General features: G+C 42.8%; 1 protein-coding gene across 1 annotated transcript in view; it reads left to right on the top strand.

Moving 5' to 3' along the window:
- crocc2 (ciliary rootlet coiled-coil, rootletin family member 2) overlaps positions 1-17386 on the top strand; it is a 32974-nt gene extending 15588 nt beyond the window's left edge. Inside the window, exons 10-36 of the mRNA XM_078258227.1 lie at positions 145-241; positions 430-519; positions 600-737; positions 1149-1348; positions 1830-2012; positions 2461-2605; positions 2702-2848; positions 2933-3163; positions 5407-5600; positions 6223-6350; positions 6685-6854; positions 6968-7147; positions 7441-7575; positions 7651-7794; positions 9923-10161; positions 10246-10405; positions 10497-10664; positions 11832-12216; positions 12287-12417; positions 12631-12751; positions 12840-13003; positions 13096-13536; positions 14119-14268; positions 14340-14540; positions 15584-15715; positions 16374-16553; positions 16675-17386. Coding sequence (XP_078114353.1) covers positions 145-241; positions 430-519; positions 600-737; positions 1149-1348; positions 1830-2012; positions 2461-2605; positions 2702-2848; positions 2933-3163; positions 5407-5600; positions 6223-6350; positions 6685-6854; positions 6968-7147; positions 7441-7575; positions 7651-7794; positions 9923-10161; positions 10246-10405; positions 10497-10664; positions 11832-12216; positions 12287-12417; positions 12631-12751; positions 12840-13003; positions 13096-13536; positions 14119-14268; positions 14340-14540; positions 15584-15715; positions 16374-16553; positions 16675-16758 — 4738 coding nt within the window. The 3' untranslated portion in view covers positions 16759-17386. The remainder of the gene's footprint in view (positions 1-144; positions 242-429; positions 520-599; positions 738-1148; positions 1349-1829; positions 2013-2460; positions 2606-2701; positions 2849-2932; positions 3164-5406; positions 5601-6222; positions 6351-6684; positions 6855-6967; positions 7148-7440; positions 7576-7650; positions 7795-9922; positions 10162-10245; positions 10406-10496; positions 10665-11831; positions 12217-12286; positions 12418-12630; positions 12752-12839; positions 13004-13095; positions 13537-14118; positions 14269-14339; positions 14541-15583; positions 15716-16373; positions 16554-16674) is intronic.
- Positions 17387-17569: the final 183 nt, after the last annotated feature.

The raw sequence follows: 17569 nt of genomic DNA, 5'->3' as shown, positions 1-17569 counted from the left end.
ATTATTTTATGCAGAGAATATGATAGTGTTGATGGTCTAGTAGAGGAGGAGTGCACGTCAGTCTTATATCTTCGGTGTCTCAGGGAACCGTGTGTGTGAGTGATTTTGTTCTCTGTCTATTTCCATGCATATTGATCTATACAGAATCCTGGAGCTGACTGACACAGTGAAGCACCTCCGCAGCCAGAACAGTGAGAAGGATTCCAGCCTCAAGGCCATGCAGATCAGTCTGGATAGGATGGTGGGACCTTTATAATCATGCCTGGGAGGTGGTAGATAGACGGGTGGTTAAGGTGGTTAAAATGGCTATAGTCTGGACCCTAAGTTTGATAAACTCCACAACTTCCTTGTCTAGAGGGCTGCAGTCTGGGGAATGTCAGGCTCACTCTATGTGTGCAGCTTATCTGACCTTAATGGTTTCCTGCTCAGGAGACTAGGAGAACAGAGGATAAAGCAGAGATGGAGGTCCTACACACTGAGATCCAGGCCCACCAAAAGATGTTGTATCATGTTTACCAGGTCAGAACAAAACAACACACTGAGCTAGATCATGCATTAGGTTAGCATACAAGAAGATTGCTGTTGTTTCCATTCTACAGATGGTTGGTGGTGAGGGTGATGGCAGTAGTGGCTCTGACAGTGCATCCTCCTCCCCTCTTTACGGACACTCTCCTCTGAGGAACACTACCCTGATGGCTGTGCAGAGTGTTTGCTCCAAGCACCAGAAACAAACACAGGTCCAACAAAACTTTCTTCAATGTAGAGGTTTTAGAAAGGTCACTTCCAACCCAAGGATGGGAACTCAAAAGAAATCTGAGAGGTCACAAAATGATTATATATAGGGTTTTTTTGTGTGCTTTTTTCAGACTTTAATTACATTTTTGGTCCTTTCTGGTGAAATACTATATTCTTTCACCTTCAGGCCTAAATGAGACAATCCAAGAAAGACAAATAATTCTGTGATTGAACTGCTCATTTACACACAGAGGTCATAACTGTTAATGAGTAGATATACTGTATATTAGCTTAATTTTAAGAGATCAGAAGCCAGAAAATGTGGGGAACCACTGTTTTGTATGTATTTGATAATATGTAACTACTTTCTTTACCTACACACCACAATCAATGCACCCATACACTAACCACAGGACCTGCGTGGGCGTCTGGATGCTGCCCTGGAGCAAGTGGAGACACTGCGTGATCACCTGCAGGAGAGGGACACTGAGAGGAGAGAGCTAGAGCAGAAGATCCAGGAAGTAAGGAGGGAAAGTCAGGAGACTAAAACAGCTCTGGAGGAAAGCCTCAGAGACAGCAACAGATATCGCTGCTCACTGGAGTTTATCTCCAGGTACACCCTGATCATGCACTTATTATCCTTTATCTCCACTGTGGTGAGGCTTGATGAAGACGGTAGATAAAAAAGTAGTTGCTTAGTTGCACAGCTGTGTATTGTGTTTCATATGTTGTAGTTTGTTTTGTTATTTGTGAAAGTGCCATTAGGCTCAAATGTTGTTCTTGGAAAAATACAAATGTTATAATGACGATAACAATTATTATAGTTTGGTTTAATGTTTAATTAAGTAAAGCTTCACCATCATTATCAGAACATGTTTAAATGTATTGAAACCTGACCAAAAACAATATTTATTCAACATTATACAAGACGTGTTTATTATGTTGCCATGTGCTTTGTTGATATAGTATTTTAGAAGTATTTACAAGTATTAATCATCAGTAAATAATGATGATCATTGTGCAACAACTGACCTTTAACATACTCTCTCTTTCTATTTCTTTTCCTCTGCCTTTCTCTCCGCCGTGTACCACAGTGAGAAGGGCAGCCTGGAGAAGCTGCTGTCAGGTCTGCAGCAGGAGGCAGACTCCCAGCATGCCGAGCTGGAGGTACTGCGCGGTTCATCACTGGAGATCCAGAGACAGCGGGACCTCCTGAGACAGCAGAGGGAGGATCTGGAGATACAGCTGACACGCCAGCGCACGGAGGCCCAAAGAGGGTACAGCACAAGCAAGGGAGAACGACCATTACACAACACACATCCCGTCACCCGTGATTGTTTTCAAGCTCCGCTTGTTTACAGTTGAGATCAGTAACACATGTCATTCTCCGGCCGGCAATGCACCCAGATGACATTTGGATGAGAATGTAAATGATTTACATTGCATTACTGCACTCATGCAAGAGGAAACCGTTTTTTTCCCTTCTTGAGGGTTTCTTTTGCTTAAAAAAAATGTGATTAGCTGAGAATTGGAGCAGGACATGCGATACAACAAAAAAGTAACTCCCTCAGAGTTCTGGCATTTGGCACCAACATTTCTCCTTCTTTTAAAGTGGAGATGGATTGCTGTTAAGGGATTTTGTTCATATAAATAATTTGCGTGTGTGTGTGTAAGACAAACAAACAATGTGATAGAGTCATGTATGTATTAAATTATGTGTTTCAGTGAGAGGAGTCTGGAGGAACTTGAAGGAAAACACTCAGATCTGCGTAGGGAGCTTGTGACAGTGAAGGAGGCTCTGAGTCAAATCACTCTGCAGAAGGAGGTGTTGGAGGAAGATAAGGCCAGCCTCGCTCTGGCTCTCAGCAAGGTAGACTGCTTTGTTCTGTAACAGGTAGCATGATCTATATTACTGGATTCTCCCTGAGGGTATAAATCTTTCTAATATGTATGATTCGCTCCACAGATGGAGTCGCAGAGTGCTTCACATGAGTTAGTCCTCACCAAACTGCAGAATCAGGAGGCTGCCCTAAAAGATTCTCTGGCCAAAATGGCTGCCCTGAGCGAAGGCTTAGCCAAAGACAAGGTGGAACTTAATCGTATTCTGCTGCAGGTCAGTAGCTGTGCACTTGCCCTGTAACTTTGATTGAAGGCAGAGTTCAACAGAACAGAAGAAATATTTGAGTTTCCCTTCCAGACAGAAGGTGAGAAGACAGAGCTTGGTAAACGTAGACGGGAAGCTGAAATGGAGCGGGCCGCAGCCAGAGAGGAGACAGCACGGATGCAACAAGAGATGATGAATCTGCTCGCTGAGAAACAAGCCCTGGAGAGCTCCCACAGCCACTTGCAGGATCTCTGCCAGAGGCTAGAAACAGAGCTGAGCCTGCTGCAGGCAGAGAATGCTCAAGCCCTGGAGCAGCACTCCCAGGTCAGAGACCCCCGGCCATTCACACACTTCAGCCTCCATCCTCCCAACTCCCACCACCTGGGAGAACTATGTGGATGTTATTTCAGCAGGTTCATGGAGCTTGTTGTCACATTAAAATGTATTGGAGGTACTGGAAACATCTGCTATTTTTTTCTTTCTTTCAAACGGGAGATGGAGAGCAGTTTGAGCCTCACTCTGTGTTTTATGAGTAACTTGGGACATAACAAGCAAGGGATCTTCATGAACAAATGTGAACTAGAAAAGATAAATAGATAGACATATAATATCCAGTGGGGGGTTAGTGAAAAGACCCAATAAATTAACACCTAAAGTATTCCCATTCTTCCCTCAGCAGATTCAGATCTCCGTATTTCATCCCCTAAAGAATGAAAAGAATCCTCTCCTGTTTTGTTATCTGTTCTCAATGTGAAACTGGGATATCTGCGTTGATCTCGGCTAGAAAATACCAAACCTAAACAATTTGACAAATTCCATCCAAACATTTTGAAATAGCTTATCTGTAAAAATAAATCACCTGTGTATAAAACAAGCCCTGGAGTGGTCTCCATTGCATTAAGCTCATGTTTCATCCCCTTATTGGGCACTACTCACATCCATTACACTGGTGTTCTTCATCCACGTTAGTATTTACCTAAGGAGAGGCCGAACAACATCATGTGCTAATATTTATTTAGTGTAGCTTCATTTTAGTTAGGTTCAAAATCACATTGCAGTGATTGTTGCTTTTCAAACAATTGGTTGTAGTGAAATATTAAAGTTGCAGGGGCCTATTATAGACTCAATCATTGTGTGATGGTGTGGTAGTAACTGGCCAGGGAAATACAGTTCACAGTAAGCTTTTCTTTTTCTGTTTCAGAATAGAGCTTTAGCATTGTTTGATTCAAACCTGAACAATAACCAATTAATGAGCAGGTAGACATTTTGGGAAATAAGCTAATGTGCTTGGTTACTGAGTGTTACATGAAAAGGTCGATACCACTCTCATATCTGTATGCTAAATATGAGGATAAAGCCAGCAGCCGGTTAATTTAGCTTAACATAAAAGACCTACCAGCAGCTGTAAAGCTCACTAATTCACATGTCATACTTTGTTTAAATTGTTCACAAACAGTAATGTAAAGGTGACAGGTTGTAGTTTTACAAGAGGTTACATGTTGGAACTATTTATTGGATAGGCCATTGCAGTCTTGTTGTCACAGGGAGGTTGCCAGGAAACCAGCAGAGACTTGAGGAAGTCACCGGCCAAACCAAAAAATGGTTCCTGTACATAACCCCTTTTAAAATCACAACTTGTTGTTTTTACACTTTGGTACGGAGTAAGTTAACAAAGCTACAACATGTTAATTTATGAGATTTAGATATGCTGATAAGCTGATTTGCCTTTGAACAGAGCCAGGCTAGCTGTTTCCCCCTGCTTCCAGTCTTAATGCTAAGCTAAGTAAATCCTCTGCTAACTCGAGCTTCATATTTAGCGTACAGACATTAGAGTGGTATTGATCTTCTAACACTCAGCAAGAAAGCAAATGTGTATTTCCCAAAATGTTGAAATATTCTTTTAAATGACACTGTCAATGCTTCAAGTAATGTTTTACTCTGATGTTTTAAGCCATTTGCAACTTTATCATGTTTGCATTCAAGTGCAATTTCCATTTTAAATGACCTGCTGAATTCAATGAATTTCTAAAAGATAAATCTCAGGGCAAATGCTCTCCTCACTACTTTCATACAATAATCCGTTTTGGAATTCATCGCATCAACTGCACATGTTCATTATTTTCCTTGCTAGATATAGGTCCTGTGGTGTGTCATAGTGATTTAAGTGGTAACTGGGAAGAAAATCACAACCCCACTAATCATTTTTGTTTTGCTTCAGGCGGGGCATTTGTTATGGCCCTGCAGTTCCTATACACTGTCATGACTTGCTTAAAGTTTGTGTAATTTATGCTTCATAACAGCAACAACAGGGGTATGTAGAGTTCAATGTGAGTACAGCAAATGTGGTTGCATAAAATGTAGAGGTTGGGTGGTTCGTTTTCACAATACCGACCATGTTCCTTTTGCTGTACTCCTACTTGTGAAAAATGTGTTCCACAGTTACCACACTATAGATATGAAGTGCATGTAATAATTTACTGTAAAGTCTTAATTGTGTCAGCTTGAAGCAAAAAGTATAAATTAATTACTTGATGACTTTTTTTTCATTTGTATTTGTCGGTCTCCAGGTCAACAGGCAGATGCAGACTGTGTCAGAGGAGCTGTGTGCGTGCAGGAAGGAGCTGGAGACACAGACCACAGCCCTAAAGAGAGCTACCCATGACAGGGAGGAGCTGGCCAAGGCCAGGGCTGCTCTGGATGTCAAACTAAACTCTGCTGACCGAAAGGCCTGTGGTCTCACGCAGGAGCTGGTTTCGCTTAGGTCCGTGTGTGTGTGTGTGTGTGTGTGTGTGTGTGTGTGTGTGTGTGTGTGTGTGTGTGTGTGTGTGTCCGTGTGTCCGTGTGTCCGTGTGTCCGTGTGTGTGTGTGTGTGTGTGTGTTTGTTTGTTTGTTTGTGTGGTCTGACCTCTGAAATGTTCGGGACCAATTTCAGATTTAAAACTAGTTTTCCCAGTTTGTTTTCTGCAGTTGCATTCAGCACAAGCTACAGTAAAATTGTTTCTGTCTTCATTGGTTAAGGTCAGGGTCAGGGTTGGGGTAAAGCATGTAACAGTTATGGTTATGCATAAGAGTGTTAGGAATGAATGTCAGTAAATCACCTGAAAAGCATCATAAACAACCCTGTGTGTGTGTGTGTGTGTGTGTGTGTGTGTGTGTGTGTGTGTGTGTGCGTGCGCGTGCGTGTGTGTGTGTGTGTGTGTTTGTTTGTTTAAGTCAGACCAACTGCCAATGTAAAGCACAGCAAGTCACATGTAACAAGAGTATTTAAGTAACATGATTTTATTTGGAAACTATGCTCATGATGGATCATTGAATTTTATGACCTACACCTAGTGGTTTAAAGGTGTTTTTTTTCTCTAAACCACTTTCCCGCTGTGTTCCAGAGCAGAGAAGGAGTCCCTGGAAACCGCTCTGTTTGAGAGCCAGGAGCTTGCCTCGTCTCTGGAGGCCGAGTGCACCAGGATGGAGGGGGAGAGGCGCAGCTTGCTGCTGGCTAACGAGGCCTTGACGCGTGAGTAGCCATCTCCCTCAGAGACCCCACTGTCCTCCGTGCCAAGCCCCCTGGCCATGAAGCCTTTCCAACAGCCCACTAGAGATCCATATTTCAGCTGTGAGCTCTGCAACAGCTGGGCTGTGGGATCACTGGGGCTGCTTTCTCAGCTGACCAGGGTCCCACCAGTCCGCACAGACACACATGGATCAGATAAGTCGTGTTAAGCTAGCATGTTCCGCATAAAGACATGGATGAGTATCCCCTATAAATAAAACTGTTAATAAAATGTTGCTGATCCCGAGTGTCTCCATCTAGTAATTGAGTAGGATTTTGATTGGATACATCTGTCCAGGGGATGCTGCTCGGATGCGTGTGGATGCTGAACATCAGTTTGCCCAAGCTGCACAAGAGCGGAGTAATCTGGAGGAGAAGCTGGCTCAGGTGGAGAGGAATGCCCTGCTGACCCTGAATAACAAAGAGCAAATTCACAGAGAGCAGCATGAAGCTGAACGCCGGCAAAAGGTACAGTAAGACTTGCATAGTTATGTTGGCTTGACAAAATTGAAATCAGATGCTTTTGCTATCTACTAACTAATCAGGAGTGTGTGTGTGTGTATGTTTTTGGTGGTTAACAGGAACAACAGTATGCAGAGCTGACAGTTCAGCGGGAACAGGCTGAGGAGCAGCTGCGTAGACAGTATGAGGAACGGCGTGTGCACAGTCAGAAGGAGCTGCAGCAGGTGCAGGAGGAGCTGGTCAGGCTGCAGCAGGACTTCAACCAAAGCCTCCTGCAGGCTGAGAGTGAAAAGCAGCAGGTGTGTGACATAGTCTTCACAGGTTTGTTATAATGGTTCTTGAACCATAAAACGTAGTAGTTTAGGATAGGCCGAGGGTTAGAGAATTGTCTCATAACCACAGCATCCCAAGTTGTGTCTTCACTGTTGTCAGTGTATCATCAAAAGCCATATGTCCTGCCAGTATCCTCACGCAAGACGCAAGTTCCATTCTTTGTCCTTCATTGGACGTGTATGTGAGCACAATATGTCCAAACTTATATATAAACTATATATTATGAATGAGCCCTGACCTCGCAGTCTGTTGTGACCAGGCTTTGTCCCAGAAGGAGGCAGAGAAGGCTGCTTTCACGGAGAAGCTAGCAGCCCTGCAGCAGGACCTGGCCACAGCAGGCATGGAGCTTGAGTGCATGCAGAGAGAGGCACTTAGCAAACAGGAGCAGGATAAGGTAAAATATGGCAGAATCACTTTCTTGTTCTTTACATATAACTCAGCTATCTGATTTGTGGTATCTCTGTTCCAGAATGCAAAAGCTATCCTTCAGTCTGAGCTGCAATACTTGCAGACTCAATTTGAGGAGTCTTTGAACTCTCATGAGGATGCCAAGAAGAGTCTAACTGAGCAGGTCAGAGAGTTGAACCAACAGAGAGAACATGCACAACAGGAGGTGAGAACTTTCTTTTAAACACAAATCATGGTTGTCTCTTCAGTGGCACCAGTGTATGACAATATCTGATCCAATAATGACTCATACAGAGCTTAAGTCAATATTAAGTGAATGTTAGGATGTTGAAATGCACAGGCAAATCATAGAGTACATAGCGTGGATGTCACCAGAGGTGGTTCGTACAGTAGGATCACAGAAATGTATAGGAAATTACAAGCTTGTTTGGCTTGGCATAGGATGGGAGCTCACAGATCTGCTTCTAGCACCAATTAGAACCAGTGTGAGGGAGAGCCATTTACCATAGGCCGCTGTTGACATTGGCCAATGCCACAGAGCTTTACTAGCATCAGGGTGCCATCAGGTGCAGAGTGCACAGGGCCAAATCCTACAAGGAGAGGTGGTGTCCAATCTTTAGACTCCCTCTCAGCACTTGCTTTCTGTGTCTTTTTCCTGTCAAGTGGAGGAAAATTTAGTTCCATTGACCTTAACATAAACATAAAAGCGCAATTAGAGACTATAATTTTGGCCAGTGAAATACCTCCCTGAGCCAAATGAGAGCTGTAAATCTCATCTCTTGGGGTTGCTTGAGGTCAGGATTGCAGCCACAGGGTCGCTGGGCGTTTTAGTGAAATAACAAGCTCACAGTCACCTCATTAAGATGTAACTGCAGAGCCTCACCATGCCTTGATTTAAACGCCTGGTTTCCCTGGGAAATGGGATTGTTTATCTGTGTGGGACTTTTTGGTTTCAATGAAAAAGCAAAAATGAGAATCATCTTGTCTTCACTCTGTCTCCTTAGTCTTGTCAAAGTATAGTGAATGAGGTTGTGTGGAGCCAGAGCAGAAGAGTTTTGAGGTTTGGACAGCCCTCCCTACCATAGATCAAGTCAAGCTTCAGCGACACTGTCATATTTGGCCTCCACCCCTGCTCGTTTCCTTGTTTGATTATTTTCACTAATCCCATCTCAGGATTCTTATGTCAGACAGTGACAAAGCAGGAGTGAGAGTAAGCTAGTGAGCATGAACGAGGAAGAAAACAAGAGGAGAGAGGGAGAACGAGAGTGGGGGTGCGGGATACGGTCCCTGGTACCATAATATGAAATCAAAGTTTGAGTTAACCCCTTGTGTAAATAAGCCAGTGGGGGAGTGTTTATTTTCTCCCTTGCAGCAGCGAGAGGCTGGCTCCACTGGGACTCCAGGTTCCCCTCTCCCATCCACATAACACAACACTGCTGCCCTCATATTAACTGCCCTTCTCCTCCACTACACCTCCAAAAATCAGATAAAATAAAGGATAATTGGCCAGATCAGCATTGGCTTGTTTTTTCTCACATTAGAGTTTATGAGAAAAAACCATCTTGTGTGGCCAGTGAACATAACACTCCTCCTCCTCATCCTGCTCCTCATCCTCCCTCTCCCTTCCCCTTGCCCTCCTCCACCGCCTCCACCTCCGGGGGGGCTGCTGTTTATCATGTTGCTCTGTGGAGTCTTTACACTGCGAGAGACAGCACCTGGCTACAGGCCCAACTGGCTCTTAACCATGCCCGGATAAGCTCCGTCCTCCCTATTTCTCCCGCTACACACAACATATTGCCATAAAACAGAATATACTGTAGGTCATAGTGTCTTGAGATAGCACTTCAAATAGGAGATGTTGAAGTTTCAAACAATGAAGAAGTATCTGATACAAAATCAATCTTACAGTATGCTAGAGGATTTTTCCTATTCAATTTTGATGATTACATACATGTGTTTGAGCTTTTGTTGTACTGTAGATAACAGCCAAATACAGGTTTAAATGCATTTTGATGATAAATATAAAGGCTTTTGTGTATGTTGGGTTATTGAATTTATATTGAAAACTAATTTTTGAAACTGTTTAAGTCTTATATTTCTTTTTTAAGTCACTCATAGATTAAACTAAGTGTATATCCATTTGAAATAACCAAATACATTCTGAAATGGGCAACTAATTACGAAACCAGCAACAAGAAAAAAGCCTTAGTATTTATAGATGGGAGTTTATCTATTAACCTCATTAATAAGAGGTTTACTGTTTATCCATAAGACCTCCTAATTTATCCTCATTGACATATCATACCTTTATTCTCCATGATCTGGATATGAAGTTAGAAGGCCTTCGTCGGCATCTGCAGGAGGCAGAGGATGGGCTAATTAAAGGGCGAAGGGAGCTGATTGAAGCTCACAGAGAGCTCCAGGAGTGTGCACAGGAGCGGGACAAGCAACGGAAAGAAGCTCTGGACCTGAGAAGGCTCCTGGGTGATGAGACCAGAGAGAAAGAGGCTATCCAAGCCTCTAACCAGGAGCTAAGAGCTTTTATTAAGAAAGCAGAGAGTGACAACAGCAGGTATGGCTTCAGTAGTGTTTCTAGTTTGTTTGCTGCAATGGATATTTATGGATGGTGACTGTATGTTAAAATATTTTTGACTAGCTTGAGACGAGCCTTGGAGGAGAGGGAGAAGAAAGTGTCTGTCTCAGAGGAATGTAGGAGCTCGATGCACCAAGAGGCAACCACTCTACGGAGCAGTATGAGAGAGCTAGAGAAGTCTCGCCTGCAGGCACGCAGAGATCTGCAGGAGCTGCGCAGACAGGTGAAAGATTATTGAGGTAACTGCTTTCCATCTGATTTATTTTAAATAAAGGATTACCTTCAAGTACTATGTGCTATGTTAACATGAGCAGGTAAAGGTCCTTGAAGGCGAGAACAGCGGCCAGAAACAGGAGCTGCGAGAGCTGCAGGCCCGGGTATGTCAGGAGGAGCAGAAGGAGGAGGAGGCACGTCGCGAGGCTTTCACTCTCAAGCAGAGAGTGCTGGAGTGCGAGGCTGGCAGGGAAGCAGCGCTCAGTGAGGTAGAATGAGTCTGTTAACAACATGCTAGAGCAAACATTCCACCTTTGCATAATACTTGAAGAATACCTGCCATACTCATGCATAGACTAAAAACATGAAGCCTAACACACTCTATTACTGTAACAGTAATGGGTTTTACTTTTAAATATGTTGTGAATACACCTCATATATAACAACAATTTATTAAATACAGTCAATGTCATTGCAAAATACCAGAAATTAAATTTAAAAAAATCAAATGTTATTAAGTCTTTGCAAAATGTCAGGAAAAATTAGGCTCTATATTCTATAAAATAGTTTTTTGAACCTCTTCTGCCCCATAACCACATTCTTTGGGTCCCTAAATTCTCATGACCACAGCAGATGATGTAGTCAAGTGAATGTTTGGCATACTTTTGTATTCTGTTTCCAAGTGGCAACTCCAAATGCATTCCTCATTATTATGATATATTTTAATTCTGCTAATGAACCTTTTTTCAAACTAAGTCTTTGAAATATCCTGTGACCTTCTCTACATATTAAGCATCTCAGCCCTGAGGGTGAGAAGCTCTACTATAAAATTTGAAAATATATATTTCCAAAGTATATTGTTGTTTAATTGTATGCCTCAGTCATGACTCTTGTTCCCCTTAACCTCTTATGATCAGAAACCCTATCAGTGAACTTGACAAGCTTGTCAGCTCAAAGAACATTAACCTACAGAAGCCACGTCCCTATTATTTATACAGTGAAGTGTTGGTCACTAGATAACAGGGCATGTTTCTTCAGGAAGGACACCGTAGTGGTGTTAAACATTGTTTTCACTGCTGGAGTTAGAACTATGTTCAGTCTGCTGTCCATATTTCTGCAAACGTGGCATCCTTTTAAACGTAACTCTCTTAATATAACCTACCACACAGTAACTTGGCTTTCCTTGTCCGGTCACGTTTACATTTTTAAACATGTACAATAAAAACAGCAAACAAATGTAAGTGGCTAAACGTAAACAGCTGGCAGACAATTGTGTCTTTTTTCTCTTCAAATTGTTAAAGTTTATAAATCATCTAAAAGTACCCTAGTTATGATCTGTATACTACTTATGACATAATCCACAGTAACAAATACATGCATGACTAGTAGACAAAAATAAGACTTGTCTTGTGACTCTGTTCTGTGTGTTTGTGCAGGTTTCAGGTCTGCAGCGCCGTGTGGTGGAGCTGGAGACATCGGAGCATCAGAACCGAGAGCTGCTGCAGGAAAGAGAGGCTTATCAGCAGCAGTGTGACCAGAGGCACAGAGAAACTACTGCCCAGCTAGAGGAAGCACTAGAAGATGCTGGGATCAAGGTCAAGGAACTCTCTGTGCAGGTTGGCTTTGCTGAAAATAAGGTCCAGGGCCTGGAAGAACAGCTGGACCTTAGCCATGCCAAACACAGGGACCTGGAGCTCAAGTTGGCAGGGATGTATTCAGCTGTGCGCCGCACTGTTGGCACAAGCCATCCAAGGCTTTCAGGCACACCTGGGTTCCGTAGACGGTCTCCCTCTCCCTGGAGAAACCACCTGCAAGTAAAAGGTATGGTCATGCACTTAAAAATAAGATGGTGCTATAAGCAGATGCATTAATAAGTGTGTTCTCTGGTTAGGGGTAGACAGTGAGACAGACGGAGCTGTGCTGCCCCTGTGTCGTGGTGAAGATGAAGAGCTGGACATGGACTCAGTGCATACAGCCCTGCAGGAATTCCAGCAGAAATTCAGGGACACACAAAGAGACAGGGTATATTCGAACTTCTTAATAACTTAATAAAGGCTCAAGGACACAAACCTCAAACTCTGTGAGTGGGATTGTTGACCTTGAGTTGGTCTTACTTTTCAGACCACCTAAACAGTTCAACAGTCTTTAATTGAATTCCCTTATTATATTTGTTGTGTTTATATTTCAGCTAAATGTTGTCACTTTTGATCTCATACACGTGTGTTATTCCCTCAGGATGAAACCACGGCTCAGATAGTTGTTCTAAGTCAGCAGGTGACAGAGCTTCAAGGCAGCCAGGATAAGTCAGCCACCCAGCTCTTACAACTACAGAAGTCCTTGAAGCAATCAGAGCAGGGTAAGAAAATCAGTTGGTCCTACAAACACAGTAAATATCAGTTATTAATTATGTTTGGACATACGGCATATTTTACATATTGTTTCAGGAAAAAGAGAGATGGCAGAGCGATTGCATGAGGCGCATACATCCCTTTCCCTGCAGGAAGAAGTAGTACGTCGTATAGAAAGGGAGAAACAAAGCCTTGAGGAGGAGGTAGCTCAGTTGAGGACTGGTCTACAAGCTGCGGAGGCTGAGTCCAGGGCACTACAAGTATGTCAAAGGCAAAGAGATAGATATTAACCAAAACAGCGTACAGCATCTTGAATCACAACTAATAAACTCCTGTGCCAATTCCTATACAGGACAAGTTGGAACTCCTGCAGGGCTTAGAATCTCGTGCAAATGTAGAACAACAGAAGCTAAAGGAGTCTCTGCAAGCAGCAGAGAGCAGGGTGAGCCGTCTGGAGCTCTCCCAACGCACCCTTGAAGGTGAGCTACAGAGGGCCCAGCTCAGGGCAGCAGAGTTGGATGCAGAGGCAGGGGCGCTGCAGGAAAGACTGACGGAGCTGAGGAGGAAGCTGGGTGAGAGTGAGGACCGCGGTGCAGCGCTGAGGGTCAGCGAGGAGAGGTTGGCCACGTCACTGGCTCGAGCTGAGCAGCATGAGAGCCAGCTGAGAGAACAGATCCACAAATTGTCCAACACCCTCAGTGACAACAGGACCAGCAGTGGAGCTCTGCAGGAGCAGATCACACAGCTGCAGAGGGCTCTGACTGCCAGTGAGCAGGACCGAAGGCTGCTGCAGGTACAGTCCATTTCTGTAACATAAAACAAATCATGTTCACTGTGTATTTTTTATTTGTAAGCTTTTCCCCTCTCTTACCGAAAGGATGTTTGATTGAAACTTCAAAATAAAATGAATAGCCATGCTTCCATTGACGTGCTTTGATTTACAGTGCAGCTATGTAACCTTGTCAGCTGCAGACTGAGCATTTTTTATTTACATTTGCCGCTGTGGTTTTCCTGAAGGACCTCAAAGACTGAGCAATAAAAGGCTCAGGCAAGCTCGTTAATTTTCCAAGAGCTTCTCAGGAGAGCTTTCCGGTCATAGTTTGAAACTGCACTACAAGATACTGAGCAAACAAAAACATGACATGCATGTTATTAATCCCTTGATTTGTGCACAAACTGTCAGGTCATTGCAGTGAAAAACAAGAGTAAAATCCCAACACTTGCCTGCAACGTTCAACAATATGTCAAGGATTGTAAAAAGACACAGCATATAAAAGAAGGGGAGCGATGTAGGTTCAGTCTAAGGGCGAAATCGTGTTTTGATGAAACTGAGTGGCTCATTGTACAGTGTATGTCAACATGTGTGTGCCCATAGGAACGTCTGGATAAAACACAAGATGCCCTTTCAGAGAGAAAGAGGCTGAACCATGCACTAACAGAGCAGATCCAGAACCTTCAAAGAGCCCAAGAGGACTTAGAGCTGAAATATTTTGAGCTGGAGAAGCATAGCAGGACACAGAAGGAGGTGAGTCACACTAAGGTTCAAGTGCAAATAAAGGCTCCATTTTGATGTGCGCATGACTGACTGTTTCCCAGAGCCTGAAGCAACAGCAGGAAGCTGAACTGCAGGCCCAGGGGAGCTCCCAGCAGCTGCAGCGAGAGAAGGAGGAACTCCAGGACAAGGTCAACAATCTCCAGAGCTCTTTGCAAAAGCTACAGAGTGAGAGAGCGGAGATGGAGAGGGTGCTGACACGCCTTGCTAAAGACAAGTCAGCACTCAGAAAAACACTAGAGAGGGTGAGCTCACCTATCTGCTGCACTCTACTTGTACCAAGAGTTTGATATTTCTGGTAAATAGGTTTATTCTTTCTTTGTCTGTATGGTAAATATGAAGCTACAGCAAGCAGCCGGTTAACTTAGCTTAGCATTAAAGATTGGAAACGGGGACACAGTCAGCATATTTCCCAAAATATCTAACTATTCCATAATCCCTAATTTTTAGGATTAGTCCAACTAAACTTGTTGGAATGTGTCTAAATCACAGTTAAAATACACATGGATTACCATAAAATACAATAAATCATAATAAAAACAATCGTCATTAAAAAAAAGCTACAGTGGTTTAGTATGGCACTTAAAGTTGGGGGAGTAAGAAGAGACATATTAAAAAAGCTGTGTGTTATGTTTTGTAAAAAACAATATATAAGCAAGAGTAAGAAGTTATAAAAATACAAACAAGCTATAGCACTGATACTGACGATGACGAGCTGCTTCATAATGTTACAGCTCAAACAGTAAAGGCAGGATCCCAGAACATTTAACAGCTTTTTGTCAGGAGAGCTGAAAAGTTTTGCTGCTGAATATGAGGTAAAAGATCTGAAATATATGACGAAGCCAAACCACAAAGGGCTTTAAAATGTAATTAAAAACATCTTAAAGTCAATTCTTAAACTGCTGGAAGCCCATGTCCATATAGATGCCAGGACTGAAGTAATGTGTGTTTAGTGTCGGTCAGAAGCCTTGCTGCCACATTCTGAATCAAGTGAAGACGTGCAGTTGCAGAAGCATTAGGGCACATAAATGGGCAGTTACATTAAGCCATGCAGGAGGAGATAATTGAAATAATTAGCGTAATATTGTTTGATTCATTTTCCACATATTCTTCTCCTTTGTCACACGTTGTACAAAGTGATCTTGAAGTGATGGAAACATGTAGGTGGACTGTGAGAACCAAGAGGCTCTGAGCTTTGCTTCTGCTACACGCATTACAGGAAGGCACATGAGTGCAGAACAATGATGGTAAAGTCGTTGACATTATGTCACCCTTGTGTTGTTGTCAGGTGGAGATGGAGAGGCTGAGGAGGGAGGAGGAGGAGGCAGTGTCGGCAGCCAGAGAGGAGCAGTTGGGACAGACAGTCCGCAGCCTGGAACAGGAGCTGGCGAAAAAGCAGGATGAAGAGCAGACAGTGCAGGTGAGAGGCCAGTGATGAGTCCTCTACTTACTGTCACTACTGAAATACTTTGGTATTAATGAGTAGTACAGAACAATCAGTTACTCTCTGTCAAACTACGGCAGTCAAGCAATAAGTTAACAAGATATGTGAAATGTTTGATTGATGTTAAAAAAATTCACCAGCAGTAAATGCAGCTAAAAAACAGCTTCACAGACATTTAGCAGAATCAAATAGAAAACTTACATCACACAGCCAGTGATTGACTAGTGACATCATTAGAGATAAATACAAATGTTACTGTAACTCATGTAATATTTAAGAATATTAAAATGTTTGTATTAATCTGGAACCCTCTAACTTTGTTGAAGGTACTATCAGCTTCAGTGGGTGCATTGGGTAGCGCTCACTTGCATGGAAATCTTGCTCTGACAAGTTGCATTTGAACAGCAATAGCATATCAGTTCTAATTCTCAAAGGGAAACTGCTGCTGTTTCATTTTAGAGAAACTGTGTTTGGTTGTATACACCTATCCAATAAAGGGTAACGTGTGTTGTACTTAGCCAACTTGCCCAGGTAAGAACTTTGTGTCCCCTTTCTGCTCAACCTCTGATGACACCTACCTTTTTTTTCTTATACTCTACTTTCAATTCTATAAACTCATTTGAACTGTCTTCAGGCCCAGATCTCCCAGTTGGAGCATTTTCATGCACAGCGCCTCCTGGAGGTGACAGCCCGCCATCACCAGGAGTTGGATATGGAGACGGAGCGTCTGAGAGACAGCCAGCTCCAAGCAGAGCGGGCCTTGGAGACCAGAGAGAAGGCCCATCGCCAGAGGGTCAAATGCCTGGAGGAACAGGTATTATAGTGTGGATAATTTGATGGAAAGGTCTTTCTTTTGTACTACAGGTTCATTGTCTGGGCATTTGTAGTTTGTCTAGCTACCTTCACATTTGTTTCTGTTTCTTTGTCTATAATAGGTGCTGACTCTGAAAGAGCAGCTAGATCAGGAGACAAGAAGACGACAGGCCTATTTCAATCAGATGCTCCAACCTGGTGTGTAGGCAGAGTGAAGTATTTAGCACCTCTGGCTTCCTCATTCACTGTTCCTCTGGCAGCTTCCCAACAACATTATGTTACAAGCTACGTCCGCACATGGGAACACACGCACACACAAACACACTCCTAAGGCCCACCCATGCACATGTGCACACCGGATTACATTAATCTGCAGGAAAATTCAATAACAACAAACAATGAAGGTTTTGTTTATAAGTGGACTGGATGTGCCAAATTGTTTTAAGGATTTCCTCTAGCTCGCTACAGTTGGCGTTTCTAAGTCTGTTTATGCCGTGTCATTTTTTAGGAAACAATGTGATGAAAAGTTTCCTGAGTTGGTTCTTCATTATACTTTTGTTATTGTTTCTAAACTCATTTGTCATATTGATCATTTATCAATTTTATACGTCATAATCACACTTTGTGTATCCTAATGAGAATATACATTCAAATATTTACAATAATTGTTTGCAGATTTTCCTGGTGCTGTGATTAATTAGTATTTCAGGCAGTCAAAATGATTCTCATTCATTCTATTATGTGTTGTATTTGACTCAATCAATGATAGTGTTTGCAAAAGCTGTGATTGTTTATAATAAAGTGGGTGTATCAGAGCTCAATTATACAATTTTGTTTGACGAAAGATGTTGAAATAATCTATGATGTTTATTCTACTGTGGCCACACAATGTTGTTGTGGAAAAAGCTTTCTGTGAACTCGGTGAAGGACAGCACTGCCCTTTCATGGCATGGCAGTTCTGGCGTTTGGTTCGCACCATTAAAAGCTTTTGTGGATTTAGTGTTGTGGGTGAGAGAA

Source organism: Sander vitreus, chromosome 9 (genome assembly GCF_031162955.1).
Source record: "Sander vitreus isolate 19-12246 chromosome 9, sanVit1, whole genome shotgun sequence".
Lineage (NCBI taxonomy): Eukaryota > Metazoa > Chordata > Actinopteri > Perciformes > Percidae > Sander > Sander vitreus.
This window is presented reverse-complemented; position numbering and strand designations above follow the sequence as displayed.